The sequence below is a fragment of the Rosa rugosa genome, chromosome 3 (genome assembly GCF_958449725.1).
Source record: "Rosa rugosa chromosome 3, drRosRugo1.1, whole genome shotgun sequence".
Classification (NCBI taxonomy): domain Eukaryota; kingdom Viridiplantae; phylum Streptophyta; class Magnoliopsida; order Rosales; family Rosaceae; genus Rosa; species Rosa rugosa.
Genome location: NC_084822.1, coordinates 36,052,442 through 36,080,086, shown reverse-complemented (window position 1 = coordinate 36,080,086; position 27,645 = coordinate 36,052,442). Strand labels below are relative to the sequence as shown.

Genomic DNA, 27,645 nt, shown 5'->3' with positions numbered 1-27,645 from the left:
GACCACCAAAAATGAACCATTTTGTAGGATTTACAGATAATTTGACTTTAATACATAGAAAACAACAGGTAACTTATCAAAACACCACACTATAGTGATCCCTGTCCCTCGTATCAAAGTCTACTGGGGGCCAATAATGTGTCTACTGCCCCCCAGTAGCCAGGAAATGTAATCTTATTATTGCATGATCAAGTTACTTGTTTTAAGAAAAGATCAAAAGAAAAGAACAGAAAAAAAAAAATCTGTAGATTATAGGAACTATACACATGATGAAGAAGTGAAATATCTATAGCTATTCACATCCCAAAAAAAAAATAAAAAATTCTGCAACAACCTCAAGTGAAACATGCCAGAGCCTCCAAGATCTTATTTCACACTACAAAACCCATAATTGGACACCCAGAATTTGCTTTGGGCACCAGTCTTGGGCACCCGCCGGAAATCCAACCTGAAATCCCAGCCTTCTCCGATCGAACCTGTCTCCTACGCTCCCAAACCCGAACAACACTCCTCCTCACCCGACCCGGACCCGGCTCCGCAATCATCAGCACAAACACAACCGCCGCCACTGTCGCACGCTCCTCCTCACGGCTCTCCCGACTCGCCGTAGACCAGAGAACACGCTCGGTTCATAAAGTACGACCCTTCCATAAGCCCGGTGTCGTACCCGGACCGAGTGGCTCCGTTGCCGGAAGTTAAGGTCTCCGAGGAAGGCGGAGAGGCGAGGCAGGATGATCTGGAGAAGGAGAAGGAGAAGGAGAACCAGCGCTGGTGGCGAGTATGCAGGCCTCGGACGACGGCCTCGGGAAGCATAGGAGAGAGAGAGAGAGAGAGAGAGAGAGAGAGAGAGAGGCCGTTGTCAGCTTGGAATTGAAAGAGGGGAGAGAGAGAGAATGGCATGCTTTTAATTTTATAATGAAAATTTGTCTAAAATAGTCTTTTTATTTTTAAATGGGTAAGTGGGCACAATAATCTCTTACTGGAGTAAGTGGGCAATTTTGAAGCTGAAATTGGGTAAGTGGTCACGACATAGAAACTAGCTAGCTACAACATAGAAACTATGAGGATATGTTAGAAGTTCTGTAATTTTGAATTCGATATCTAAGATATCTAAATTAATTAACCATCAATCGAAGAAGTACATACTTGGCTGGTTGTTACCAGTATTTCCAAGTTTCAAATTCTTAATTAAAAAAGCTTCAATGAATAACAGTGAAATCACTATAAAGATCCCCTGGAAGATTATTTGTTTCAAAAATTTCAAAAACTAAATTTCCACTGTGCAAACTTAATCTACAAAACCAGTGAACACAAGGGACGCTACTTTCAAGTTTGACACTATTGAGCATAAATGGGTGTTATAAACGCAAAATATTTCAGGGGTGTCCCGAGAACTCATGCTGAAGTTACTAATGTTTATTAATGAACATCCTCTGTGTCAAAAACAACACAATCGGTTTATACTCCTTCTATCTTTGATAAGCCAGCAATCCAGTCTATTCAAGCATGGATATTTTTACCATAAAAGGAACAATGAAAGACATGTCAGTTTCTGAACTAGCTATTATTATTAAGTCAACAATCCAGTCCATTCATGTATTCTTCTAATGAATGGAGATTTACCGAACCATATGCATACTATTTACTTTCCTCTTCAATCTGGAAGGTCTCGGTCCTTTCATGCCAATCCCCAGCTATAAATCTCTCATAAAAGGTGACTTCCCCATTTGTATTGACAGACACTGCTTCAGTGCTTCTAGTACCATAATACCCCTATGTGAAATTCAAAAGAAAACCTTCAGAAAATTAGTTAAAGCGGGGACAAAACTATATAGGAAGATATGTAATTGGTTTTACCAATGCAGGGGCATATTCAATATATATGGAACTTAGTTCGTATTCTACTTCTGGAGAATAAATGCAAGGTAGCAGGCTTTTGTCGTCTCTGGTCTCGTCTGTCATTAGTCGTAGAGCCATTTCCTTTAACGAAACTTCATCATCTCCATACTTGTTGAGCATCTCTTCGAAACTATTGCTAAGTCGTTGAGACTGAAAAAAAAAGAAGCCGATTCAAAATATATGTAGGGAGTTAATTATAATGTAAATGTCACCAAACCAAGGATGCAGCAAAGAACTAGTTGATTATGTGATAAATTTGTGCTAAAATTGAAGCGTCCCAACTGACAAGCCATTTAGTTCTTACCTTAGGCCAAGGAGAATCAAGCATTGCATCATTTGTCAATACATGAATCCCCGGTGAAACCTCAGTGATAAACTTTTTTTCCTCCTTTGGTCTGTTGGTTACATAAAGCATGGTCTTAGAACAAAGATCAGCCAATATCAGGTTAAACCCATTGTACTTGTCTGCCTCCTCAACAACTTCCTCTGCAAATTCCATCGGACTCTTTTTGCCCTGCAACAATAGAAACTTGTGATAAGTGATAGCCATCCAAGATCTCTGTCATTTATGTTTAATGAGAATGTATCAGTATAACTGTATAAGGGACAGCTAATTTGGAAGTGTGGAGATTGAGAAAGTTGGGAACTTGGAGGTGCCTGATCTCAGAATAATATAACCCTAAATAAAACCACACTTCTGAACATAGCATATACAAATCTTGACCCTTTCTGATAATCCACACACCCAATCACATAATATAATGTCATTCCTAAAAGTATTCAACTTGGGTTTTTGACAAACACATATACATAGGCAAAAATCAAACACAGAGTAGTTGTAGATTTGTAGTAGTGGGAAATAGAATCTTAACATACCGACAAGAAACGAGATGGGAGTTCTCCTCTGCTCTTGCATTGCACAAGTCTGTTGAGCTCTCTGACATTAGTGAGAAAAGCCACCTTACCATCCTTGGAACAAGCCAGCCATGTCCCACCTTCCACCGCGTCTCTTCCGCCCAATATCCCGAGGTAGTCGTCCCACCATTGCAAAGCCGCCGTTCCCCTATCATCAAACCAAATCAAACCCTCTCAATATCAAATCAAAATCGAAGCAAAAAGAAGACGATTGAATCCCAGAACGGTGGGAGTCTCACCGGTTGAAATATTCGTCCCTGTTGAGGAGGAGGAGGAAGGGGTAGCGTGGGTGAGACTGCCACACGAACGCCGCTATACACATTTTTCAGGTTCTCACAATCTTGGCTCAGGTATTTGACCTCACTCTTTGTCTCTCTGACTGCCGCACACACCTTTATTCAATACTAACTAGTCTGCATCCACTACCTACGATCCAGGTTCTGGGTTCAGTCACCATGGGGGTAGGAGTGAAATTATTTGATCATCTTTTAAAAAGAAAAAGAAAAAAAATACTAACTAGTCTGCAATACGAAAAAATTTTCGTTGTTAAAAAAAAAAGTGGATAGTTATTGCAGAAAAAATAGATTTAGTGGTAGATTTATTTGCAGAGAGAAAATAGTGGGAGAGAAAAGTGGGGGTTGTGGAATAATTCTTTTTAATTTTCTTAATAAAAATCTATTTTATAATTGTCCTATTTATCCTTGTAATTTAATTTATTCTCCAAGTTTTTTAATCTTTTAGGGTTAATTTTGGCTAACAAAGCCTATTCTCTTTTTTTTGATCCAAATCATTCATTTCATTCAACTCAAGCCAGAATGGCACGGATACATACCTTCCCTTGCCATTCCTAGACAAGTTTAGGACGTGGTATGCTAGCACCACCCATTAGACAACCAGTGCTCACTTATTCAAAAGCGAGCCTAATAACTATGAAAACTAAACATAGGAATTAGGCAGAATTTAGAAAGAAAAAACAAAAAACTTTAAATTTTTTCCTTGCCCCAAACAGTTGGGCCAGGAGGAATGGAAAGACTGGAATGTGATGTTCTGAGTCGATCCTCCGAGATTCCAAAGACGAAACCATGAAGAACCTGAGCCCATTAGTGAAGTACCAGAATTCGCCGGGGTGCCAAATACGAAAACCCAAAGGACCCAAACTCTTTAAATTGGGCCACACCTGGGTCCAAAACGAGCAGTTTGATTTAGGCCACCCACATAAAATGGGCCACCTAAATGATTTGGACACCCCACCGGCGACCATGTTGCCCTTTGCCACCATCGACCTCGCCATCTTATGCTCTGCTCGGAGATCAGTGTCGGCGGCCACCGCTCCCAGGGAACGGAAGCCTTCTATCACAGTCACAGTACGATGGAACACGCGATCACGTCCTCTCGAATGCAACCCACCCCGATTGGGAGCAACCACTTTTGCGGCCTCCATCTCCGTCGCAACCATAATCGCCGCCGCACAAATGAGATGCAGTTGATCTCGTCTCCAGCCCGAGTGCTGAGACATGTCTCCCCATATCAGCCTATGCATCCAAAGCGGAGAATCAAGAATTCTGAATTTGAGACGACCCCGAGGCGGTCGAGCCCGTCCGATCTCAGCAAACTCATCCTCCTCGATATGCTTGCATCGGCGATGAAACACCGATTCCACCACCCTCCTCAGGTCCCAAAGTTGGACAGATCGGAGACTCGAATCAAAGCGCACGAGGCTCGCCTCTAGAGGTCTACCGCGGTCTGGACCGAAGTCAATCCGGCAAGGATCAGAAACCTGGAAAATTACAGAACCCTCGTGTTGTTGGGTGGTCGCCGGGAAGAACCAGCTTTGGAGGGCTGAGATTGGATCGTGGGAGGTGGAGCGGGTTTCTCCACTTAGGATGGAGACCAGCAGCGGTCGCCATGTTTGGATCACCGAGCACATACGGCTAGGTTTTGGGAGCGGCATAACTTTAAGTGGTACAAAGCCTATTCTCTTAATAATAGTATAGATAGATTAATCAAGGCTTGAGAGTAGCCGCACCAGCCATATTTTCAAAAAAAAAAAAAAATTACATAATAATGGAGTGATCGGTGGTGGACATAAATATACTATATGAGTTTGAATTTTTTTTTTTTTTTATTGTTCAATCACACAGTGTCCTCCAAGGCTTTATGGGCCCAGAGACTAATCTGTGCTCAGGGAATCTTGTCAAAACGCTTCCTCCCCCCTGGCCACCAAGAATATATTGGGATTTAACTCTAATAAGCGTCGGCGGGATTCCAACCCGAGTATGGGGGTTCCACACCAGGAGGCTCTTACCAACTCGACCACCTGTGGTGGTTAGAGTTGGAATCCTTGTGTATTGCTCAATATGAAATCAACCAAATATATACTATGCCTACAAATTAAGACTTTTAAGTCTGGCTAATCAAAAGGCGAGAGACTACAGTTACATTAATTGATGGTTACATAAGAAGTATGATCCACAATTAGAGTCTTATCAGGTTCTTGATCATAGGAAGTTAATGACTACTAGTTCAATAGTTTGTCCCTTCCCCTTTGCTGAAGTTAACCGCTGGAGTTGATAGGCTTGAGGAATTTTGGTTTCTGTTGGATCTGGGGATTGTCAAAACCCACTAGCTAGATGACGAAAACTTATAACCTACGACTGTCTGCAGAAATTGATAGAGTTCTGAATTAGTTGCAAAGCAGTAAAAAATTATACAAGAAGCCATAGTCGTTAGTTTGAAGTGCTTGATAATTGATATGCATGCGAGGTTGGACAGACAAGCATACTTGAAAGAGAATAAAATGAAGACAAATACTTAGGTGGGGGTTTCCCCACCACGTGGCCTTACGGCCATTCAATCAGAAGCAAGCAAATTTTCCATCTTTTCCGAAACTGCCCTTGCTCTCTAAAGTGCAATACCCAAAACACCCCCCTGCTGGACAGTGATTGGTCCTCCCCACCACGTGTTTCGTGCGGATGCCCTACGCAAGATTCTCTCTAAAATGAAAGCCAAGCAATAGATAAAACACTTCGCGAGCTACTAGGTTTCTTCCTTTCTCATTGAAGTCGCCATAATTTCACAACCAAATTTACATAAAGCTACTTTGCTCAGGCCATTGAGGTTAAACCCAACCTCACTGCTTTCCACACAGCTTCTGATCTTACTCCCAAATGCAGCACAATCCTGCCGCACCCTAGTTCCGTGCCTGATCATAAGTGGTAAGTTTCGGAAAAAAAAAACTACGAGTAAGAATAGTAAGTTTAAATCTCTTATAACAGCAGAGCAATAGTAGATACATAGATTAGTGGTGAGTTAATGAAACTCACAATATAGTATATGCGTCACGAAATGACACTATCTAGTGAAAGACGTTTTATATTCAATTTAATTTTACTCGTAACAATTTATTTTTGTGTGATTAAGCGATTAATCGTTTTTGATTGTGAACTCTAGACAATTTCTTAAAAACATAAATATACGTTACAAGTTCTTGCTTTATGATACTACCAAATTGGTATATTATTCAATTTTGAACAACTTAGAGTAATAATTAATGTACACTTGGGCAGTAGTAACTGACCAAGAAAATGATGGTCAACCATTCTTGATTGATGTAAATGTAAGAGTAGAAAAAATTATTTTTAAATTAAATTTTTTTGTTTCACCTTTAAATCTAAGTGATTGAGCATTATTTTCTTGATCAATTATTACCTGTCAATCATTCCAACTTAGAGTCATTCAAAGTAATTTTCAAGTCCAGTATCATTTGGTCTAGTGGCATAGTCTCTCCTTCGTAAGTGGGAGGTTGTGAGTTTGACTCACGAAAAACTAATTGTAGTATTTGAGTTGTTTATCTGATTAAAAAAAAGAAAAAAACAGAGAGTCTGGTGAAAGTAAAAAAATGTCAACAAGGTAAAACGTTGAGACTTGAGAACGTCGTACGGCTCTGTCGCCGACTCGTAGATGAAGACAAAAAACTGAAAGTTCAATCCAGAAACCGTATCCGTTCGACACGACCTCGTTTTGGCATCTTCCTTCCACGTGTCCCCACCCACCACACCAAACGCTCGGATCACGTGCCACGCACGCCTCTCCCACCAATAAAAAATCATAATTATAAGTGCGTAAATAACCAAAAAGATTAAATTTTATCAAAAATAATTTTTTTTTAAAAAAAATAACACCCTGTTTGTTTGGCGTTGGGTAGAGAGAAACAAGAGGAGAGAGAGAGAGGGGGGGTCAGGAAAAGAAAATATGGGTAAGGTAGTGGAGACGAAGAAGAAGAAGAAGAAAGGACGCCCCTCTCTTTTAGATCTCCAAAAACGGAATATCAGAGAGCAACAACACCACCTCCACCGCACCTCCAACAATTCCAATTCCACTTCTGCCCCTCGTTCCAACCCTATTTACACCCCTACTGCCCCTCCCACCACCACCGCCGCCAACCACAACCACAACCAGCCTCCGCTCCGTCGATCCACCCGCCGCAACCCCAACCCCGACGACGACGACGAGGATGACGAAGACGACGACGACGACGACTCCGACGGAAACGGCGGCGTTTCGGACGGGAAGCGCCGCGAGAAGAAACTCAAGCTGGTCCTCAAATTGCCGAAATCGTCCGCGAATTCGGCGTCGGTGAATTCCGGCGGGTCGGAGAATGACGACGACGACAACGCCGCGTCGGAGAGCGGCAAAAAGCGTAAGATCAATGCTATAGGGGGTGGATCTGGGCTCGCTCACCCGCCAAAGGTATTTGATTTTTGGTGATTTGGGAAGAATCGACTGGATTTGATTTGGGGGTTTTTGATTTTCGCGGCAAAAAATTCCTTCTCTTATTTTTTGGGTCCTTTTCTGTGGGACTGAGAAATATATACGTTGACATAAAAATTCAAAATTCCTTGAATTTCGCACCTTGGAAACTCTCTCTCTTTTTTTTTTTTGTGGTTTTCTAGAATCTTCAGTAAATTGGGTTGACTAATGACTTAGTCCGGCTGCAAAAACTTTTGTTGTGAGTTTCTTAAATTTAATTGATGATAATTGTGGGTGCTCTAAAGAATTCAGCTTAAATTGGTCTTTGTATTTACTGAGCCTAATAATGATTTGCCTGTCAAATCTGCTGAAAAAGCACAATTTGTCCTTTCTTCTTTTTTTTCTTTAATTAATAACCATTATTCAGGAATTTGCAACTGTATTTACCCCTTTTGGTACTTTGAATGCTGCGCTACTTTGCCTTTTCTGAGCTGGTTTTGCTGGCGGTTCTTCACCCAGAATGGAAACATACACTGTGCATCTATTTCTGTTGTTATTTAGTTACTGAATTTGATTCACTTTTCGCAGGGCGACAAGTCGATTCCTGCTACAAACCCTTCCTCAAGCACCCACCAAGGTTTGCTGATAATCGCATTGTTAGTTTGTTGAGGTGTTTGATTACGGGTTTGGATTGGAAGTTACGTCATTGAGTTTGCAATTTTGTGCAGGTGGGGTGAAGTTGGATTCTGGACCCTCGACTCCTTTACCCAATACAAAGCTGCTACTTTTCGTTCTTGAGAGGCTTCAAAAGTATGTTTTAGGGGTGCTGGGATTGTGTTTTGCTGTATCTTGTTGTGGTGAATTGTACATTCAGTTTGATGATTTATTTTTTTTGTTTTTAAAAAATATTATTTCAGGAAGGACACCTATGGGGTGTTTTCTGAACCTGTGGACCCGGAAGAGGTTAGTTTGTAGGTGATGCATTAACTTCCAGGACTTGTTTGATGTTCTCCTTTGTATACTAACTTTTCCTTTTTTTTTTTTTTTTTTTCCAAATACACTATGCAGCTTCCAGACTACCATGAAGTAATAGACAACCCTATGGATTTTGGGACAGTGAAGAAGAAACTTACTAGTGGAGCGTATGCCAGCTTGGAGCAGTTTGAGGTCAGCTCACACATATTTGAGCTCCTTTAAGTTCTCCTTGCATTATATGTTTTGATTTGAATCTTCCTCATCTTTGTTTCTGCTAAGCTGGCTGAATGGGTTGTGAAGTTTTGAAAGAAAATGTTCTGATTTGGAATTAGTTTTACTTTCAATTAACTTGATATTGTGCCAACATCTTATTAGAGTATCCGGCATTTATGACAAATTGTGGAGTCATTTGCATTTAAACGGATTAGGCCATTCCATTGTTTTTCCCTCAAGTTTTCATTTCTATTGGGTTTTCACTGAACACTTCCATTTGTGCAATACAGTGTAGAAGTTCTGATAAGAATCAGTTAATAATGTGGATTGAAAACCCTGACATTACTATTTTCTATTGCTGAAACCGATGTTGGTGGTTGTTAGTTGAACATTAAATACCATACACTATAGCCTTTTCACCTGCTCATCGGTTGGTCTTTTTTTTTCATTATATATATATATATATATATCACAAGTACAGTTTGCTATATGCCAAGTGAACAAGATTAGTAATGAAATTACTTCGCACTGTGCTTATTGCAGAAAGTTTACTTCTCATACAGTTTTAGTGTTATTGGGAACAATTAAGTTCTCGAGGTTAGTTCACTTGAATTTTAGTGCTCATTGGGAACATCTAACTTATAGAGTTTAGCTCCCCTGGGATAGAATGAGGATTATATCCCTAATCGTCAAGCATACAAGGCCTCAGCTTGTTCACATGATTTTAACTAATAAGGTAATGCCGTCTGGAGTGATTTCAGTTTTTACTGGCTGATCTTATCGGAGCGGTTCCTTGTCCCCCAATTCAGTGAATCATGAGGGAATGCTGCATGAAGTCGGATGTTTCCTGTTTCCACAATTCCTGAACATTGGCCTTGGCTTGCCTACTTGATGGACTACCTTAAATTGGTTAAATTCCATGGTTATAATGTGCTTGAAACATGTGCTCGATTCATTTAATATAATGCATTGCGTTCTGCATTGCTCGATTATTTCCCTGGGAGACAATGCATTGCTGTGTCCTTTGAATCTAAAGTTGCAGTACTCTGTTTATTGTTCTATTCAGATATTTTGTGTGTTAGGCTATCATTTACTATATACAGTTTTTGCTTTTAGTGTTGGTCAATCTTGCGGTTCCGTTATTGGTTATATTTATGCAATTTTATTGTTGAATCGTGTGAAGATTAAAGATTTGGTCATTTCTTTCTTATGCTATATTTGGTCAGATTTTAAATTTGATTTAATGATCTTGCAGGATGACATTTTCTTAATTTGCTCGAATGCAATGCAGTACAATGCCCCAGATACTATATATTTTCGACAGGTACTGTTAAATTCAGCTCCTTCTTTGCGTAGGTTGAGGATATTTGTGTTGTCTGAACTCTGATGATTTTTTCCAGGCGCGCTCCATCCATGAGCTTGCCAAAAAGAACTTTGAAAATTTGAGGCAAGATAGTGATGATAATGAACCAGAACCCAAGGTCGTAAGAAGGGGTAGACCACCGACCAAAAATTTGAAGAAACCACTTGGCAGGCCTTCCTTGGAGCGCGCTGGTTCAGAGTTCTCAGATGCCACTCTTGCCACTGGGGCAGAAAATGCCATATTGTCCAATTATGATCGTTCACGAAATAATGATGTGTATACTAGTTGGTTGGCTGATAACAAATTTGAGAGGAATGATGACTTAACAGGTTTGAGTCACTTTGTACATCCCATCAATTTTAATTGTCTGTTGTTTCATATATTCATTGATACGCTACTTATCATCTATTATTGATTAAAATCTCTTTTTTGTATTAACTCAGGTTCCATGTTGAGAGGTAATTCCAAGACTGGGAGAAAGCAGTTTGTATTTGATGAGAACAGGCGTAATACATATCTACACTCTCATCCTTCAGCTAATGGACGAGAGTCAACTGTGTTGACTACATTTGATGGAGAAAGAAAACAGCTAATGCCTGTATGTATATTACTGTTTTTCAGTTCTCTATGATTTTATGTTTGTAGGTATGTGAATATATTACTAGCATGAGGAGTATGTAGATTGATGGTGGAAAGATAGTATTAAATCGTAGAATATGTATGGTGGAAAAATATATGTTGTGGCTAATGAATTGTTATGGTGCTACTGAAGTTTACAAGCCAATTATAAAGGGAAAAAGGAATCAGATTGAACTATATTTCACTTTAATTACTGAAAGGGAGCAGTTACGCCCACTGTCAGGTTTTATTTTTATTTTTATTATTATTAGAACAAAAATAGAAAGAAAAGTACACCCACAGGAGTGCATGATGTTGGATGGGAGAGAGAATAATATGGAAATTTTGCTGGCTCGTGAGAGATTTCATTTTGCTGGTTTTCACAACTGCCCACTGCTTCCTGCCTTTTGGTGGGCGATGGGCGAATTCATATGTGATACTACCTTGCCTAGAGTCTACTTGTGTTGTATGTTGAGTTGTCTTTTATGTGAATCAGGTAGGGCTTCAGTCAGATGGTTATGGAAGGAGCCTGGCTCGATTTGCAGCGAATCTTGGACCTGTTGCTTGGAGAATTGCTGCACAAAGGATCCAAAGGTCTTTGCCTGCTGGTGTTAAGTTCGGCCCTGGGTGGGTTGGTGAAAATGATGTTGCTCCTCATAGGCCACTGGTATTAGCCTCATCCTCAAAAGAGCAGCCATCTTCACCACAGCCCATGCCCATTCGTGCAAACTCTTCTGCTGCGACATCTTGCTCTATCGAACCAAATAAAGATAAATTATCAGACAAACCTTCAGGTCATAACTTGTCAGAGAAACATGCCCCTTCTATTTCTTCAGGGCTGGATGACCATCCAAGCAGTCCTCCCCTACTGTCTGCTGCCACCTCATCAGATCCCTTAGTTGCTAACAGATCTCCTGAATCCCTCACAGGAAAAGGAGAAACTGTTGAAGGATCAAACTCTCGTGGTGGGATTAATATGATGAACAGTAATATTGGTGGAATCAGGCCTTCAAGGCCTCCTTTTCAGATCCATCAGACTCCTGAAATACAACCTGGGGTGAATGGATTGAATGGGACATATGGATTAAACCGTCCTGCTCAGGTAGGGAAACAAGTTGGCGTGACCAGGCCTGGTGGCTTCAGCTTCCAATCATCTCAAATGCTTGACCAAGTCTCCAGGACTAATACTAACTTGACTCATCCAGCGACTTCAAACAGCTTAAATTCAGAAGAAACCAAGGCCTCTAAAGATCCAGGTACAAAGCAGTCTTCTGGTTCATATTCAAATTCAGTGAAAAATGAGTCATTGCCAGCCCGAACATCGGGGCTTCTTCCCCGGTCATCTTGGCAAGGGTCATCCCAACAGATTAAACCTAATCCAGGATTCTCACCGCAACAGAAGCCTGACTCAGTTCCACCAGATCTGAACGTCAGATTTCAGTCACCAGGGTCCCCTAGTTCTAGCCGGGCTGATTCAACGCAGCCGGATTTAGCATTGCAGCTCTAAGAATAATTGATTTTCCCCTCATTTGAGTCTCCCCTTAATTTTAAGTTAACCATAGAGTGGTGTGGGTGATTTACTTTCTCCTGGTGATATCATAGGGATTGCTTTAAGGCACAGCAATGCCGCACCTAATTGTATTGTAAAGTAGTAGGCTGCCCTTGTACAGATTAATATATCAGTCCTAATTCTTAGGTCTAGAGGTAAAAGAAAGGTTTAATTTGTAACACTGGGAACCATGATTTAGCGAGAACGCGTTCCCGGTGATGTACCATGTTTATTTTACCTGTAAACTCCTTGCTTATACCAAGGAGATACCCTTGTTCCAGATGATGTCATGTCCCTCTTATTTATAAATTGTATCAGTTTACAGGAATAAAGTTTGTATTAGATCCAAGAAACCGTTGATAGCAATATGGTGACGCTCATGAATTCTTGGTAGTATTAGTTATTCATATATAAGGACTTCTGACTGAAGACAAGCTTGAACTTGACTCTTGACTTCGAATCAAGTCCTGGGTGCATATAATACAGGAGGCTTCATATGCAAATGTATATAATGATATACCAGTAGCTCATATATATTTTTATCGCCTTCAATATAATGAAAATAAAAAGAGAGCGGCCGAAGAGTGGGTTGGAAGGCTAAATCTAGTTCATTTGGGTAGTGATGCAAACTATATTTTAGAGTAGTTTTGAGTCGGATGCTTTAACTTCTATTTACGGAACGTATACGATCATCGGCTTCTCTAAACCCCTTTTTTCTTCCTGGGTAGTAGTATTCTGGAATTGTCATGGTGAAGAAGTCCAGGCTGTGATCTGACTTTTTGAATTTTGCAGGTGTTACTTATATCAGTTAGATGTCATCAATGATGTATGGAAGGTCAGAGGCTCCTGTTCATGGAATGGAAGGAAGTGACTTGGTCAACAAAAGTATGATGGTAAATATATATTATATGTATTAAACCATTGCAAGTGGCCAAGTGGTTCTTGCCTAGTTGGGTGTGCTCCCCAACCTAGGTTCGAACCCCGAAGCTGTTAAAGTGGTCAGACATTGTGCTGCAATGCACAGTTAGAGCATTTCACATGCCCCGAAAGGGTTTATCTTGGGCCTAGAAAATCAAACAACTAATGAGACAAAAAAAACAACCAATGAGACTCAGAGATTGGTGCGCGTTCTTTATCCGTGAGTTTGAATATGGCTGTCAGTCACCTTGAGTCATGTGGATCCCCAGATACCTACAAACGGGTCGGGTCCATCACTTTTGAAAGTCCCCCGGCCTCGTGGCCTACGTAAGATAGAGTTTGAAGAAGAGCTTTCACATAATCATGGCAAAGGTAGGAAAGTTAAGGTGAGGCCTTAAGGTAGTCAAGAATATAGTGTTTCACATTTCATCGAAATTTCATTGTTTGGACTTTGAATGATCCACAAATGAGATTGCTTAGCTAGAGTAATTGTAATAGAAAACACCGTTAAACTTGCAACATTTTTAAAGTTAATTAATTATAAACAATTCAGTGAGCAGCGCATGCGTAACGAACATGATACAGATGGTAAAGTTAAAGTGAGGAGTGAAGACTTAAGCTAGTCAAGAATAGGGTCTCTCACATTTCAAAAAGAATAGGGTCTCTCACATTTCATTGAAGTTTCATTGTTTGTTAGGAACGGTAAACAAATGAGATGGCTTTAGCTAATAAAAATTATTAATTCATATTTTTAGGAAAAGTATAGTAGAAAACATAATAAACCCGCAGCATTCAAAGTTAATTATCAACAACGCGGTGAGCAGCACATGCATAACTAACATGGTCATAATCTTGAAATCTGTAAATCCGACTACTAGTGACTCATTTAATAGAAAGTAAACAAAAACTAGCAAACAGATAAAGATTACTCTTGTCTCAACATAAATTATATTGTTTGCCAAAACACACAATTGTGGTATTCATAATATTCTTGTGGAAAAGCAAATCTCCCCGCTTGGACGGAATTGAAGAATAACGCCTATATTTGAAGGAATTGAAGTCGGGAATCTCCATCTCCAATTCCGTCGATTTTTCTCGTGCAGCAATTGCAAATTTCATGGAGTGTCTATCCAAACAGAGAAATTTGGGTCGTGGAATCGTGAAATACCGACTTTTCTTTAAATTCCCCCGTTTTTTCCCTTATCCAAACACACTCTAAGAGTGATTTTAATTCATATTTCTAGGAGAAGTATAGTAGAAAACACAACAAACACGTAGCATTTAAAGTTAATTTTCAACAATGTGGTGAGCAGCACATGCATAATTAAGATTGTCCTAATCTTGAAACCTGTAAATACAACCACTAGTGACTCATTTAATAAAAAGTAAACAAAAAACTAGCAAACTGATATCTCAAGTTCTCAACATAAATTATAGGATTAAATTCAGTTTACCCCCCTAAGGTTTGGGAGTAATTTCATGTTAGTCTCTGTCCTTTCAATTTAATCAGTTTACTCTCCAAGCTTTCCAATTTCAATCAGCTGTGTCCAATTTCTACTATTCCGTCTAATTTGGACCGTTAAGTCTGACTTTTGAGGGCTAAAATGGTCATTTCAAGACAAAAAAAAAAGGAATTTTTTTTTCTTTTTTTCTTTAAATTTTTTTTTTCATTTTAAAATTTTTTTTCCATCTTTTTTTTTTTATATATATAAATTTTGTCTTCAACCTATACACCACAAGTTATAATAGGTTTATAAAAACAAAAAGATACTCTAGGTGGTTGAAAGTCTCTCGCTGATCTACAATATTTATGATATATCTCCGATAAAGAGAAGAATTTTAGGATATATCCTTAATAAAGTGAAGAAATGTCTGTGTAAAATTATTTTTTACAAATATTTACAGATAAAGTGTAAAATCGTGAAGAAATATCTGTGTAAAATCATTTTTTACAGATATTTACAGATAAAGTGTAAAATCGTGAAGAAATATCTGTGTAAAATCATTTTTTACAGATATTTATAAATAAAGTGTAAAATAGTTTTTTACAGATATTTCGTCATTTTATTAGGGATATCTCCTAAAATTCTTCACTTTATCGGAGATATATCACAAATATCGTAGATCAGCGAGCGGCTTTCAACCACCTAGAGTATGTTTTTGTTCTTATAAACCTATTATAACTTGTGGTGTATTATAGGTTGAAGACAAAATAAAAAAAATAAAAAAATAAAAATGAAAAAACAGAAAAAAAAAAAAATAAAAAAAATAAAAAAACAGAAGAAAAAAAATATATAAAAAAGAAAAAATAAAAAAATTCTTTTTTTTTTTTTAGTTTTTTTTTGTCTTTAAATGACCATTTTAGTCCTAAAAAATCAGACTTAACGTCCAAATTGGATGGAATGGACACGGTTGAGGAGAATTGACAAGCTTGAGGGGTAAACTGATTAAATTTAAAGGACAGAGACTAACATGAAATTACCCCCAAACCTCAGGGGGGTAAACTGAATTTAATCCTAAATTATATTGCTTACCAAAACACACAATTGTGGTATTCATAATATAGTTATGGAAATTTCATTAATAATTCTAAAAATACTTATAACGGTAGCTATAAGGTAGTATGTGAACGCATTAAAAACCTTACCCAATCAAAATGAAAGAAAAACTAACATTTCACCCCATAATCTTCAGCAATAAATAAAAGAAAGACCTAGCGCTCTGCTAGGGTTTATTGTTGGTATTCCACCTTCGACAAATTTCTCAAGACTTCATAATCTTGATGCTCATGGCTCTTGCTAGTTTGGTGGCTAAGCGTTCTTTTCTCATTGTTGCTTTTGTTTTGTTGCTTGGAGCGCCGCCTTGGTGTGGGTTCCCTGTGGTTGCGGTTTGGGGTGGTAGTTTTGATGTTTGGGTGGCAGATCTGAGGCCGAGCTCTATCGGCGTGTTTCTGGTTTGGTCTGCGTTGGATAGGCACGACTGGGTTTTAGATCGTGGTCGTCAGACTACCGACGGAGGTGGGGATTGCACAATAACTATGGTTGGTGGTTCGGAACAGGTGGTTCCATGCACCTCCTCTGGTTTTGGTGGACCTTTCGGCGGTTCTATTTCTAATTGTGTTACATGTGATGGATCTGTTCCTGCGCCGACGTTCTGGGATTGGTGTGAGCATGGTGGCGGTCGTATGGCTTCGGGGTGGCTGGAGAGGAGGACTGCGCTAATCTTCTTAGGCCGAAATCCTCTGATGATAGGCAGCGGCTTAGGGGCTTGGGATTTGGATGCGGGATCGTCTTGGTCTTGTTGTAGGGGTTCATTCTCCCAGGTGGACGCCGGCGGAGGTGAGGTTGTCGTCGACGATGGATGCAACAAGTTGTCTGGAGGCGGCGATGCAAGAGTGGCTGCGGCCAGGGTTTTTCTGAATTGGGCCTCCAGCTGGGAGGTTTTGGAGGTGGGCCTCTCTGTGGGCTTTAGGATTGGGTGGCTTCGGGCCCAAAAGGCTTTTAGGGTTGTCTTGTCCTCCTGCTGGGATGATCGTGGTTGGGCTTCTTGCTTTGGGATCTCTAAGGTTGGGCTTCACAGATGTGGTGGTGTATGCGGGCTGGCAATTGACGGCTTGACAAGTTGGGCTATCTGGGATTCCAACTGGACTGTGGGTTGCTTTTGGCTGGAATGGGGCTCTAGGGCCCATAGTAACATTTAAATTTTGTTTGGGTCGCAAAAACCAGAGCTTTAGTTGTTTCCCCTTTTATGTCTACTTCGAGGTTTCTTGGTTTTTATTAGAATAATAGTGCGTGGATTTCCTAAAATGTGGGTGTACTCGGGATTTTTTGGGATTTTATTCTTCTAGAATAGGGTTTCATGAGGTTCTAAGGAACGATTGCTTTCTGTCGACCCCATAGGGGTGTTTCGTTTTTGTACTGCTTGCTGAATCTAATGAAAGGGCTGACCTATTTTCGTCAAAAAAAAACATTTCACCCAAATACCCAATATTGCTTACCTCAAGATTAAACAAAAGTAGTAATGTGTATATTTGGTCATTACTAATTGCTTCCATGTTCAATCTTTGAATTGTTTTAGTTTAAGAGAGGTCTATGTCTGCAACTCTGCATGCATGATAGTAAAGCCATGTACACACTGAGCAGTCGGACAACAATATCAGGAGTATCGAGAAGAGAATTCTACATTAATTGAAATCAAGACTTGTGTATCATAAAGGATAGACAAAACTCTTTGGTGATTGTGAAGAAATGGTCAATAATTCAAGATTTATGAAACCAGATAAAATACTTGTAGTGGAAATAGTTGTGTTACTCATTCAGAAACTACTATGACCAGTAACCTTAAAAAATAGTTGTGTTACTCGTTCACAAGCTCTTGTTCAGAAAGTACCTCTTACAGGCAGATGACAGTTGTTTATTATTTTCTTGGTTTGCTTTCTTTGAATAGAATTATTATGTTTGACAAATCAACGTACAAGCCACACGGCAGTTGACTCAGAACCACATTTGTCCTCCATCCGCATTAACCAGGAAAACTCTGTGAAGCTTGTTTTGTTTGCTGGACTTGGTCTTTGCGGTAGGGGTTCTCTTTTTTACCGTACTCTGGGTGCTGAATTGGGTCAAGCGACATAAACAAAGTCAGAGGCTTTAATAGTGGAGAGAGATAGGCCCAGTTTGGTGGTTGAAGCAGAACGACAAGCATCATTGCTCCGACTCCTCCGTGCTAAAATTCCGAGCTGAAGAGCAACTTTTCTACACCGACATCAAATATAAAGGGGGAGTCTTTACCTCTGTAACTTCCTCTTTCTTTTGAAACCTGCGCAGAGCAAACCCATTATCATCATCATCATCATTAGGACAAGCTCTTGTGCATATAGAGCTCATCAGGTTGAGAGTTGAGAGAGATAAAGATGGGGAATTGCTGGTTTTCTTCTTCTTCTTCAGCTGAAGACCCAACACCAACTACTACTGGTCATCTCAGTACAGGTACCCAAAAGTCAAATTTTGATTTTGTTCTTCAACAGTCCAACTTTCCATTTGGGTTTTGTTGAATGCTAGTTTTATACTAATGGGTGTAGAGCAATGTCTCATCTTTGATTGAAATCTGAACTTGGTTATATATCATCAATGTGTGTGTTTATCAATTTCATGCAATAATCCTCATTTGGTAGTTGTTCAACTTCCAAGTCACTAGATTTTGTGTCTCTTGGAATTTTTTGGATAGAGGTAAGTTGATATTCATGTAACTTGCTGCATGAAGGATTTCTATTTCTCTAAATAAAGAAAGAAAGAAAGAAAGAAAAAGATTGGAGTGTCATTTTTGAGGTACTATGAGCATTCAATCAAAAATCAATTGGCTATGGATGGAGAGGCTAAGACTATATAAAATGCTATTCAAAGATTTACATTCTCTTTGTGGCTTGTACTCTCAACAATTTCTAACTCTAATATCACTGATTCAGTGCCGAGTAGCATATCTCAATCAATTAGTAATGCCACATCCACTTCCGTGGGGAGCACTATATCAAGGAATAGCCAGTTTTCGGAGAGAAGTGGTGATGAGACCTGTCCAGATGGGCAGATCCTACCCGCCGCAAACTTGAGGATCTTCAGTTACCTAGAATTGAAGAGTGCAACTAGAAACTTCAGATCAGACACGGTGCTTGGGGAAGGAGGTTTTGGGAAGGTCTATAAAGGCTGGCTCGAGGAGAGGGCACCGACCAAGTCTGGAAAGACAACTGTAATTGCTGTAAAGAAATTGAATTCAGAGAGCTTGCAAGGTTTTGAGGAATGGCAGGTAATCTTATTTCTACTTGATGGAGAAATATAATTTGTGATGTTTATTTGTCTTGTATCATGTTTTACAGTTTTAGTAGGAGTAGGACTTACCCTCGAACTAGTTTTCCCATGTCATTTTCACTTTCATACTTTAAGCAATTGAGATTGTAAGTGATGCTCTTGTCTTTTGATATTTCATAAGTGGAAACTACTGTATACCAATATTAAACAGTGAACATTGTTAAATATCTTAGAACCTTGACCGCTGTGGTATCAGCTGCTCATTTGGAGGGAGGTTGGTTATTTGTTTATGCAGCTTCTGGCCTATTTCCACGTGTAGTTTAAGGGATACCTATAGAGTTGTACAGATGCTGAACAATCTTATGATATGTAAATTTCTCAAAATGTGATTAGGTGAAATTGTGAATCCTAATTTTCCTATCAAAAAGGGATAAATTTCTGTATTCTTTATTACAAGTTTTCTGCAAGTATACGGGTTTTGTAAGCATATCAAGTTAGTTTGTTCCTGCATTGTATTCTTAACTGATTGTTCTTTGTTGGTGCAGTCAGAGGTGAATTTCTTGGGGCGACTTTCTCATCCTAATCTTGTAAAGCTGCTGGGTTACTGTTGGGAGGAGAAAGAACTGCTGCTTATCTACGAGTTCATGCAAAAAGGAAGCTTGGAAAACCATCTTTTTGGAAGTAAGCAAAAGATCATTCATAAATTTTGGCTTAACTGGCTATACATGTAAATAAAGAAATTTCATCATCACTTTCCAAATACAATAAGTTCGTTTTTCACTGAACACTTCTTTTTTACTTGTGCAGGGGGTTCAGTTGTTCAGCCACTTCCATGGGATATACGGCTTAAAGTTGCAATAGGAGCAGCTCGAGGCCTAGCATTTTTGCATACATCAGAGAAGCAAGTAATCTATAGAGATTTCAAAGCTTCCAATATACTACTTGACGGGGTAAAGTTCTCTTCCCTTTATAAACAGTTAAAAAAAAAAACTAATATAAGGAATACTGAGTTCTTTGAGTACTCATTAATCTGTGTGCCTCTCATTCTCACTCTTTGTTTGCACTGCAGTCCTTTACCGCCAAGATATCCGATTTTGGCTTGGCAAAATTTGGTCCTTCAGAGAGTCAATCACACGTGACAACCCGGGTCATGGGCACATATGGTTACGCTGCTCCTGAGTATGTTGCCACAGGTAATCCTTAATCCTTATAGCCTACTGAATTTGTGAGCTGATAATGTTCAAGCTTTTGACTTTGCTTGACAAAATTAAGGTCACTAATAAAAACTCCAAGTTTATGCCTTGACATTCTTCATATGATGTTTGATTAAACAGGGCATCTCTATGTGAAGAGTGATGTGTACGGTTTTGGTGTTGTGTTGGTTGAGATCTTAACAGGCTTACGGGCACTTGATACGAATCGTCCAAGTGGAAAACATAATCTTGTGGAGTGGGTAAAACCATATTTATCAGATAAAAGAAAATTGAAAGGCATTATGGACCCTCGACTGGAGGGAAAGTATCCAGCCAAAGCTGCATTCCGAATTTCTCAGCTTGCTCTAAAATGCATTGAATCTGAACACAAAAACCGGCCGCCAATGAAGGTTGTTGTGGAGAATTTGGAAAGGATCGAATCTGTCAATGAACATATAAGGGAGCCTAGGATTCGTTCGACTCTTTCTACTCATCCTATGGCTCATCGCCAAGGTCAGGCACCTTTGCACCATCGTTCTCCTCTTCACCCCAGGTCAGATGGAAATCAAAACTACCAACAGTCACCTCGAATGAGGTAACACTGATAAGGCAGCTGTCAGCAATTGCAGACCTTTGCGGCTGAAAATATAATGTCAGAGAATTGCTATTTTTTCATTTATGTATCTCTTGGTGGTTAGAATGAGCCTAGTGTTGTACTGAACTTGGGATGTTAGCTGTGAAAGTGTAATTATTGTAGTAGCTTTGGTGAATTGAGCTTGGAAACTTGTTAGCAAAGTCATTAATTATGATTTTGTGGGAGGAAAATCTATACTTATATTACTCAACCCTTCCATTTTGTTGTCAAATTCAAGTTTTCTGAATATTGTTTTCGGATTTCGACGGTGTTAGTGGTGAAGAATGCAAGTCTCAACTTGTCAGCTTACCTTTCAATTTTGTAGTTCGTTATGAACAATCTGACTACTAATACAGTGATAATGTACATTATCTGCAAATCTGAAATGGAGCCATTTACAAACTTATGGAAGATGGATTCTTTGTTGGCCTAGTGGTTCTTCTTTTGCTACTGCCAAATTGTTTTGGATGTTCCAGATTCTGAGGTTCAACATCCAGGCCATGGTCAAGGGCCAACTTACGAGAATCTTAATTTTGAGATTCAACCTCAACGGTGAACTTGCTCATTTACCTTTTGTGATTCACTAATATTCAGCTCACACTTCTGTAATCATAACCGCTACTTGCTCATGTGATCAGCGACCCTTTTTTTTTTTTTGTTCTTCTTCTTCTTCTTTTACACGCATGCTTCACAAGTCACAGCGCACATCCAGTCTATGTTGATTAACTTATTATTCGTAAGAGTTCGGACATAATATTTGGGATTGACCGGATTCACCGAGAAAAAAGTTGTTTATAAATTGTGGAATTTATTTTCCTCATGTAACAAGCTGACAGATATCAAGAGCTAATAAGATGAAGAAAGATCAAAAACGAGATGGGAGAGAGCGAGAGCTCTCTAAACCCTAGCGCCGCCACCGATGGGTATCCTCTTTGGAGGCCTCCTTCGCCTTCTCTCCAGCGTCCGCTCAGGCGTACGAGTTCTCTTCACTATGGCTGCACGCCATTCATCCTTCGACGGGACGATTTTCTGACGACGGCAAGGGATCTGATTAGCCGGTTGTCCTTTGTGATATGGCTTCAGGTTTGGGGCTTTCTGGTGGTGTGGGATCCTGGCGGTACTCTGGTTGGATTGCATCCGTTCCTAGCCGGCGAGTGGTGGAGAAGAGATCGGTCAACAAGCGGGCAGATCTGGTTCGTACTGGTGCAGGCACGACTGGTGGAATTCAGTCTGGTCTGTTTCAGGCGGCGATGTCGATATTGGGCTAGGCGGGCTTCTGCTCTCCTGCACGGTGGCAGCTTGGTTTTCCCTTGGTGGCTGATCTTGTTTTGGTGGCGGAGATGGTTGATGATCACGTCGGGTGGTAGCTGGCGGTGGTGTTTGGGTTCTCTGCGTGGGGTGCCCAGAGTAATCTGGGGTATCCTTATGGGCTGGTGTTGGGCTCATCTGCTGGGCCAGACCTCTCCATGGGTCTGGATCTGGGACCCGGGTGACTCATTGCCTGCTTCTATGTTAATTTGGACGAGGTTTCTGGGTGCGCCGCGTTTGTTTTGAGGTGGATTGAGCCTTTCTAGATTCTATAAAAAGGCTCGGTATAGTCACGCTGTGAGTACCACAATTGCGTGCTTTGGCGAGCAGTGTCCCTTATGCTGGGTCGAGTCTAGTCTTGATTGGTCTGCTGATCTTCTGCATGCCCGGATCGCAAATTCTGATTGTTGGGTCTACAACTCTCAAGGTCATGACAATGGTTTCGTTGTTGGTAATTATCTTGAAGACAATGAGGATTTACCTTTAGAATTTGCTAGTTCTTCTAGAAAAGTTTCAGAGTAGAGTTTAATTGTACACGAACAATTGGTTGATGTAGTACATCTTCTAGTTTGTTCTAGTTTAGCTCAAAGTCTTAGGCGTTTCTGGCCTTTGTATGCTCCCCATTGGGATGCCCTCCTGAGCGATTTTAATCGCTAGATCAATGAACTTTTCTTTCAAAAAAAAAGCTGACAGATATCAAGAGTAAGTCGATTTGAGCCGTGGAATTTTTTTTTGTTTGAAGGAAATGACCACAAGTTATGTTAATTGTAACCGAGGAGTACATATAGCGATGCAAGCTCATCGAACCAAAAAAACTATAAGATGCACAAGCACATCTAAAATTAAAGAGTAATCAGAACATGACTCAATGCCAAAAGACATCGAAATATCATTTGAGAAGTGTAAATGTGATAGTAACTGTAACCAGGATCGTAATCATATATGCCGTGAATTTAAGTTGGGATCTCTTTAACATAATTTTCACCTCTCCTTTCAAACATTTTGGTTTTCCTAGAAAAAAAGAAAAAAAGAAAAAAAAAAAAAAACAGTTTTGTCAGTGTGAATACTTGCCCAAAAACACAAGTGTCTCTCATATAACTATTTCAACATAGGACATGGTAGTGCACCGACTGTCTGTCTGTTTCTGTAGATTGGGTATGGAAGTTGCTCCTACAACACCAGCGAGCTTCCACTCTCTGCTATTCCTCTTCTGCATCTCATTGGTAAACCTTCCAATTCCTTTTCATTCTCGAAACTTGTGATTCCAATCCAATTATAAGATCACGCGCTTTGGTTTTCTTGGGAATTTCTATGCCGATCACTTAGATCCCTCGCTCTCTCTCTCTTCTAAATCTCTGTTTCCGGCGAAACCGAGGAGTTAATGGTTTCTTAGTTTACTCTACCTGTTTCTGATTCATTTTCGGTTATTAATGCAGGTTGTTTTTCATACCTTACTTGTTGGAGCTGATGTATCCCATGTTTCCACAACGTAAGCCATTTTTGTTCTCGATTTTCGGGCTTTTAGTTTTTTATCTAATTAGTTACTCTTATGATTTTTGATTACTGTTTTGTGTGAACTTGTATCAGTCAGAGAGATGTCAGTAAGTGCCAGAGGTTGTGTCAATGTGAGCAATGCTGGCATACCAAGGTTTCTATCTCATCTTACTTATTATTTCCAATTCTGCTATTTTAGATGGCATTTGTAACGAATCCGTGAGAAATGCTGAAATCGGTGCGCTATTAAATGCCGTAATCCGGAATACTTGAGCAAATAATCAGTTCGCATTTCGCTTGCATTGTGGAAGGTGATTGAGTTGTGCTTGTTGTCGTTACAAGACCTGTTTTATTTGTTGGTGCTCTAGCTTTTCAGTCAAACATTTTTGGGGATTGCATCCAGTTCTAAAATTATCCTTTCTTGTTGTTTTTGATGGTAAAGAATATGTGTACACCTGTAACCAAAAAAGAAGAAAAAAGAATATGTGTATACCGAAGGGAATAGTTCCAACGGAATTGTATCTCGACCTACTATCTACCATCTAGGTCACTATATGAAGGAGGAAAGAAGTAGAAAGGAGAGAAGGGAGGAGAGAGAGACTATATGTGCTTAACCGGAGAAGAGGCTGTATGAAGTTTTATACGAATAGAATGACTTATGGAATTTATAGGATTAGTGCTGAATATTCATATGTACAATGTCTGAAGTGCTATGTATCTATGACAGTCAACCCTTCATACATTTGTTATCTTTATCTTTAATTTTCAATGCCAGATATGCGTACAACATATGAATATGGAAACACTTACTATATTGAATTCCTGACTGAGCAGGAAGAAGGTGAATCTTATGTAACCGGAACCAGCAAAGTTCTGGATGAAAAGGTACAGAGTACTAGTACTTTTCTTTATGTTCAGAGTAGATATCAATTAATGGTGCTCATGTTTATCTATTCCACACAGAATATTGACATAATTGCGACATACAGCAACAATTATGGAGCTGTTCAAAGTAGTAGGGTTAGACTGGGAGACCTATCTGCTTCCTGGGTCTTGGAAAATCCCATTGATGGAAGGCATGGCCATCCAAAGAGTGTGCAGGTATTATATTATATATTTGGTTTATAGTAATATGATGTGGAAGGAACCGAAAACTTAGATAGAATATGGGTGTTATTTTTTATATACAAATTTTCTTAAAGTATGTTACTTTCCAGATAGTGGAGGATTCATTTCAATCTGGAATGAGAGTTAAAGAGAACAGTGAGCATTCTACAGATGATCCTCATTCTGGAGAAGGTGAACTCCCGTATTCTCGTCTATCATCAATCAGCCCAGTGAAGCACAAACGTCGGGTGAATTGTCAAATTCTTTTCCTCTGTCTTTACTTTATTCATTTTGTTCAGTAAGTTTAGATTTCTAATTATTACTCTGACCCTTCAGATAATGCGAGAAGAAAGGAGGAAACTTCGGACTGCAGAGCTATTGGGAAAAGATAAAGAAGCTAATGACCAGATGGCAGCAGCTGCAATTGACCGATCAAAATCCTTCGACACCACTGTCACGGGAAAGTACAGCATATGGAGGAGAGATTATGAAAACCCAAATTCTGATTCAACTTTGAAACTTATGAGGGACCAGATCATAATGGCCATTGCTTATGCAAACATTGCCAAGTCAAAGAACGAAAGTGTTCTTTATAAATCTCTCATGAAGCACTCTAAACTTAGTCAGAATGCTATTGGAGAAGCACATTTCGATGCTGAGCTTCCTTCAAGGTTTTTCTACTCTCTATCTATTTACAGGCTTACCAATATCTGTCTTGGTTTTTTATGCAATTATTTTTATTTTATTTTTTATTTTTATTTTTATTACCAGTGCACTTAAACGAGCAAAAGCAATGGGCCGTGCTCTCTCTTTAGCAAAGGACAAACTATATGACTGTCATACAATGGAGATGAAGTTAAGAGCTATGCTTCAGTCAACTGAAGATAATGTAAATGGTCTGAAGAAAAAGAGTGCATTTTTGATCCAGCTTGCGGCAAAAACAGTCCCCAAACCGTTACATTGCCTTCCTTTGCAACTTGCATCAGACTATTTCCTGTTGGGCTATAATAATAGGGAGGATGTTAACAAAGAAAAGCTTGAGGATCCTTCTCTGTACCACTATGCTATCTTTTCTGACAATGTTCTAGCAACTTCAGTGGTTGTTAATTCTACTGTGTTGCATGCAAAGGAACCCAGCAAGCATGTTTTCCATGTGGTAACTGATAAATTAAACTATGCTGCTATGAAAATGTGGTTTCTTGTCAACCCTCCTCCTGGAGCAGCAGTGCAGGTTGAAAATATTGATGATTTTAAGTGGCTAAATTCCTCTTCTTGTTCTGTACTACGTCAACTAGAGTCTGCCAGACTTCAAGAGTATTATTTCAAGGCAAACCATCCTTCCTCACTATCACTGGGTTCTGACCAGCTCAAATATCGGAATCCAAAATATTTATCACTGCTGAATCATCTGAGATTCTACCTTCCTGACGTTTACCCAAAGTTGGACAAGATCCTATTTTTGGATGATGACATTGTAGTTCAGAAGGATTTGACAGCTCTTTGGTCTATTGATCTTCAAGGGATGGTAAATGGTGCAGTGGAGACCTGTAAAGAAAGCTTCCATAGGTATGATAAATACCTCAACTTCTCTAATCCAATAATATCTGCGAATTTCGATCCAAATGCTTGTGGCTGGGCATTCGGCATGAATATGTTTGACTTGAAAGAGTGGAGGAAGCGAAACATGACCGGGGTATATCATAAGTGGCAAGATATGGTAAGTTCCTTTACTTTTCCTCTTCTCTCCTGATCCCTCTCCCCCTTTGTTTTTCCTTCTCTTTTTCCTTCTTCTTTGAGTTGCTCTGATTGTAGAGTGGTTAAGAACATTTACCCTGAGGTCCCAAGGTTTAGTCTCCCCCCTCCTCACTACCACTGATCATCAAGAAATTGTACTATTCATCTATCTGTTTTTATATTTATGCTTATTTGCTTCCGTGAACTGGGTGTGCTCAACTGATATGGTGGCTTCGACAGCTGCACTGTTCTTCATCTATTCTGACAATCTTACATCTATTCCAAGTTGTCATGATAAAACTGATCCCAATTCAAAGCTGCCTGACTTGATTTGTTAGAAATTGATTATGTTCTGATAGTACATTGGCATGTTAAACTCTAGTTCAGTTTCTCTGCATTCGTCCCTTCACCCCCTTCTTTACCTATATGTTTTGATCTGTTTCCCAACCAGGAATTTTTTATTTTTTATTCATTTTTTTAGTTTTTAGTATGATTGGCTATTCGTCCTCTTGTTCTATATTCTCCCCACCATAGCATAGGCAAGAACATAGGCAGAACTATGATATTATTTGATCGTCATAGTTGGAAGTCTTGCAAGATGTATTGAAAGTGATTGCATTTCTCATTTGCTTCAGACTGAAGACTGTTATTATTCTAATTATTTGCCATATCTGTAGTGTATAGTGGAAGTGGAACCGTTTAACTAACATGTTCTACTCAGTTATCTGAAAAGCTTTACAATGATATTGTTAGATTATGCTTTTGTATAAAATGTAACTGATAGAAGACCTGTTTTGCAGAATGAGGATCGAACTCTTTGGAAACTTGGTACATTGCCACCAGGACTTATTACATTCTATAAGCTGACCTATCCGCTGGATCGCGGATGGCATTCTTTGGGACTTGGCTATGACCCAGCCCTTAACCAAACGGCAATAGAGAATGCAGCAGTCATCCATTACAATGGAAACTACAAGCCATGGTTGGATTTGGCTATTTCTAAGTACAAGAATTACTGGTCAAAATATGTAATGTATGACAACCCTTATCTTCGGATTTGTAACATCAATCAATAAACTACGCTCCACACACACACACCTCCACACAAAAGTACATACACCTTGTAATATTCTTTTTTCCCAAGGAAAGCAAAATATCAAAATTCTTTCTCTCAGAAA

General features: G+C 39.5%; 4 protein-coding genes and 1 long non-coding RNA gene across 6 annotated transcripts; 3 read left to right on the top strand and 2 right to left on the bottom strand.

Moving 5' to 3' along the window:
• Positions 1–1,395: 1,395 nt before the first annotated feature.
• Positions 1,396–3,310, bottom strand: LOC133739029 (uncharacterized). Its single transcript, XM_062166741.1, has 5 exons — positions 3,054–3,310; positions 2,776–2,962; positions 2,204–2,413; positions 1,858–2,049; positions 1,396–1,773 (listed from the first exon to the last, which is right to left on the bottom strand). The coding sequence occupies exons 1-5, from the start codon at positions 3,134–3,136 to the stop codon at positions 1,639–1,641; spliced, it is 807 nt and encodes a 268-aa protein (XP_062022725.1). The 5' UTR covers positions 3,137–3,310; the 3' UTR covers positions 1,396–1,638.
• A 2,159-nt stretch (positions 3,311–5,469) lies between these two features.
• LOC133735144 (uncharacterized) lies at positions 5,470–6,556 on the bottom strand. The gene is made up of 2 exons (XR_009858776.1): positions 6,523–6,556; positions 5,470–6,016 (listed from the first exon to the last, which is right to left on the bottom strand). It is a non-coding gene; the product is annotated as an uncharacterized LOC133735144 (long non-coding RNA).
• Positions 6,557–6,998: 442 nt separating this feature from the next.
• LOC133736529 (uncharacterized) lies at positions 6,999–12,647 on the top strand. The gene is made up of 9 exons (XM_062164053.1): positions 6,999–7,563; positions 8,152–8,200; positions 8,292–8,373; positions 8,481–8,526; positions 8,632–8,730; positions 10,007–10,075; positions 10,152–10,443; positions 10,558–10,712; positions 11,229–12,647. Exons 1-9 carry the CDS (start codon positions 7,066–7,068, stop codon positions 12,237–12,239), a joined length of 2,301 nt encoding a protein of 766 aa, XP_062020037.1. The 5' UTR covers positions 6,999–7,065; the 3' UTR covers positions 12,240–12,647.
• Positions 12,648–17,690: 5,043 nt separating this feature from the next.
• Positions 17,691–21,056, top strand: LOC133738751 (probable serine/threonine-protein kinase PIX13). Its single transcript, XM_062166348.1, has 6 exons — positions 17,691–18,184; positions 18,661–18,995; positions 19,543–19,678; positions 19,805–19,947; positions 20,067–20,190; positions 20,332–21,056. The coding sequence occupies exons 1-6, from the start codon at positions 18,109–18,111 to the stop codon at positions 20,787–20,789; spliced, it is 1,272 nt and encodes a 423-aa protein (XP_062022332.1). The 5' UTR covers positions 17,691–18,108; the 3' UTR covers positions 20,790–21,056.
• Positions 21,057–23,206: 2,150 nt separating this feature from the next.
• On the top strand, positions 23,207–27,645 carry LOC133739409 (probable galacturonosyltransferase 3). 2 transcript variants are annotated; one of them, XM_062167188.1, is made up of 9 exons: positions 23,207–23,355; positions 23,569–23,621; positions 23,720–23,780; positions 24,461–24,511; positions 24,590–24,727; positions 24,844–24,981; positions 25,070–25,404; positions 25,505–26,450; positions 27,268–27,645. In XM_062167188.1, the coding sequence occupies exons 1-9, from the start codon at positions 23,248–23,250 to the stop codon at positions 27,541–27,543; spliced, it is 2,106 nt and encodes a 701-aa protein (XP_062023172.1). In that variant the 5' UTR covers positions 23,207–23,247; the 3' UTR covers positions 27,544–27,645. The 2 variants fall into 2 exon arrangements, with proteins under 2 accessions (XP_062023172.1, XP_062023173.1); XM_062167189.1 differs by lacking the exons at positions 23,207–23,355; positions 23,569–23,621 and having other exon boundaries at positions 24,616–24,727.

Excerpts from the sequence above, each read along its gene's own strand:
- LOC133739029 (XM_062166741.1), bottom strand. The coding sequence starts at position 3,136 with ATGTGTATAGCGGCGTTCGTGTGGCAGTCTCACCCACGCTACCCCTTC. Across the intron at positions 2,414-2,775 it reads TCCCATCTCGTTTCTTGTCG|GGCAAAAAGAGTCCGATGGA; the intron begins GTATGTTAAGAT and ends CTATTGTTGCAG. Across the intron at positions 1,774-1,857 it reads TTGAATATGCCCCTGCATTG|GGGTATTATGGTACTAGAAG; the intron begins GTAAAACCAATT and ends AATTTCACATAG.
- LOC133738751 (XM_062166348.1), top strand. The coding sequence starts at position 18,109 with ATGGGGAATTGCTGGTTTTCTTCTTCTTCTTCAGCTGAAGACCCAACA. Across the intron at positions 18,185-18,660 it reads TACTGGTCATCTCAGTACAG|TGCCGAGTAGCATATCTCAA; the intron begins GTACCCAAAAGT and ends TCACTGATTCAG. Across the intron at positions 20,191-20,331 it reads TCCTGAGTATGTTGCCACAG|GGCATCTCTATGTGAAGAGT; the intron begins GTAATCCTTAAT and ends TTGATTAAACAG.
- LOC133736529 (XM_062164053.1), top strand. The coding sequence starts at position 7,066 with ATGGGTAAGGTAGTGGAGACGAAGAAGAAGAAGAAGAAAGGACGCCCC. Across the intron at positions 8,527-8,631 it reads AACCTGTGGACCCGGAAGAG|CTTCCAGACTACCATGAAGT; the intron begins GTTAGTTTGTAG and ends TACACTATGCAG. Across the intron at positions 10,444-10,557 it reads GAGGAATGATGACTTAACAG|GTTCCATGTTGAGAGGTAAT; the intron begins GTTTGAGTCACT and ends GTATTAACTCAG.
- LOC133739409 (XM_062167188.1), top strand. The coding sequence starts at position 23,248 with ATGGTAGTGCACCGACTGTCTGTCTGTTTCTGTAGATTGGGTATGGAA. Across the intron at positions 23,356-23,568 it reads TCCTCTTCTGCATCTCATTG|GTTGTTTTTCATACCTTACT; the intron begins GTAAACCTTCCA and ends TTATTAATGCAG. Across the intron at positions 23,781-24,460 it reads AGCAATGCTGGCATACCAAG|GAAGAAGGTGAATCTTATGT; the intron begins GTTTCTATCTCA and ends CTGACTGAGCAG.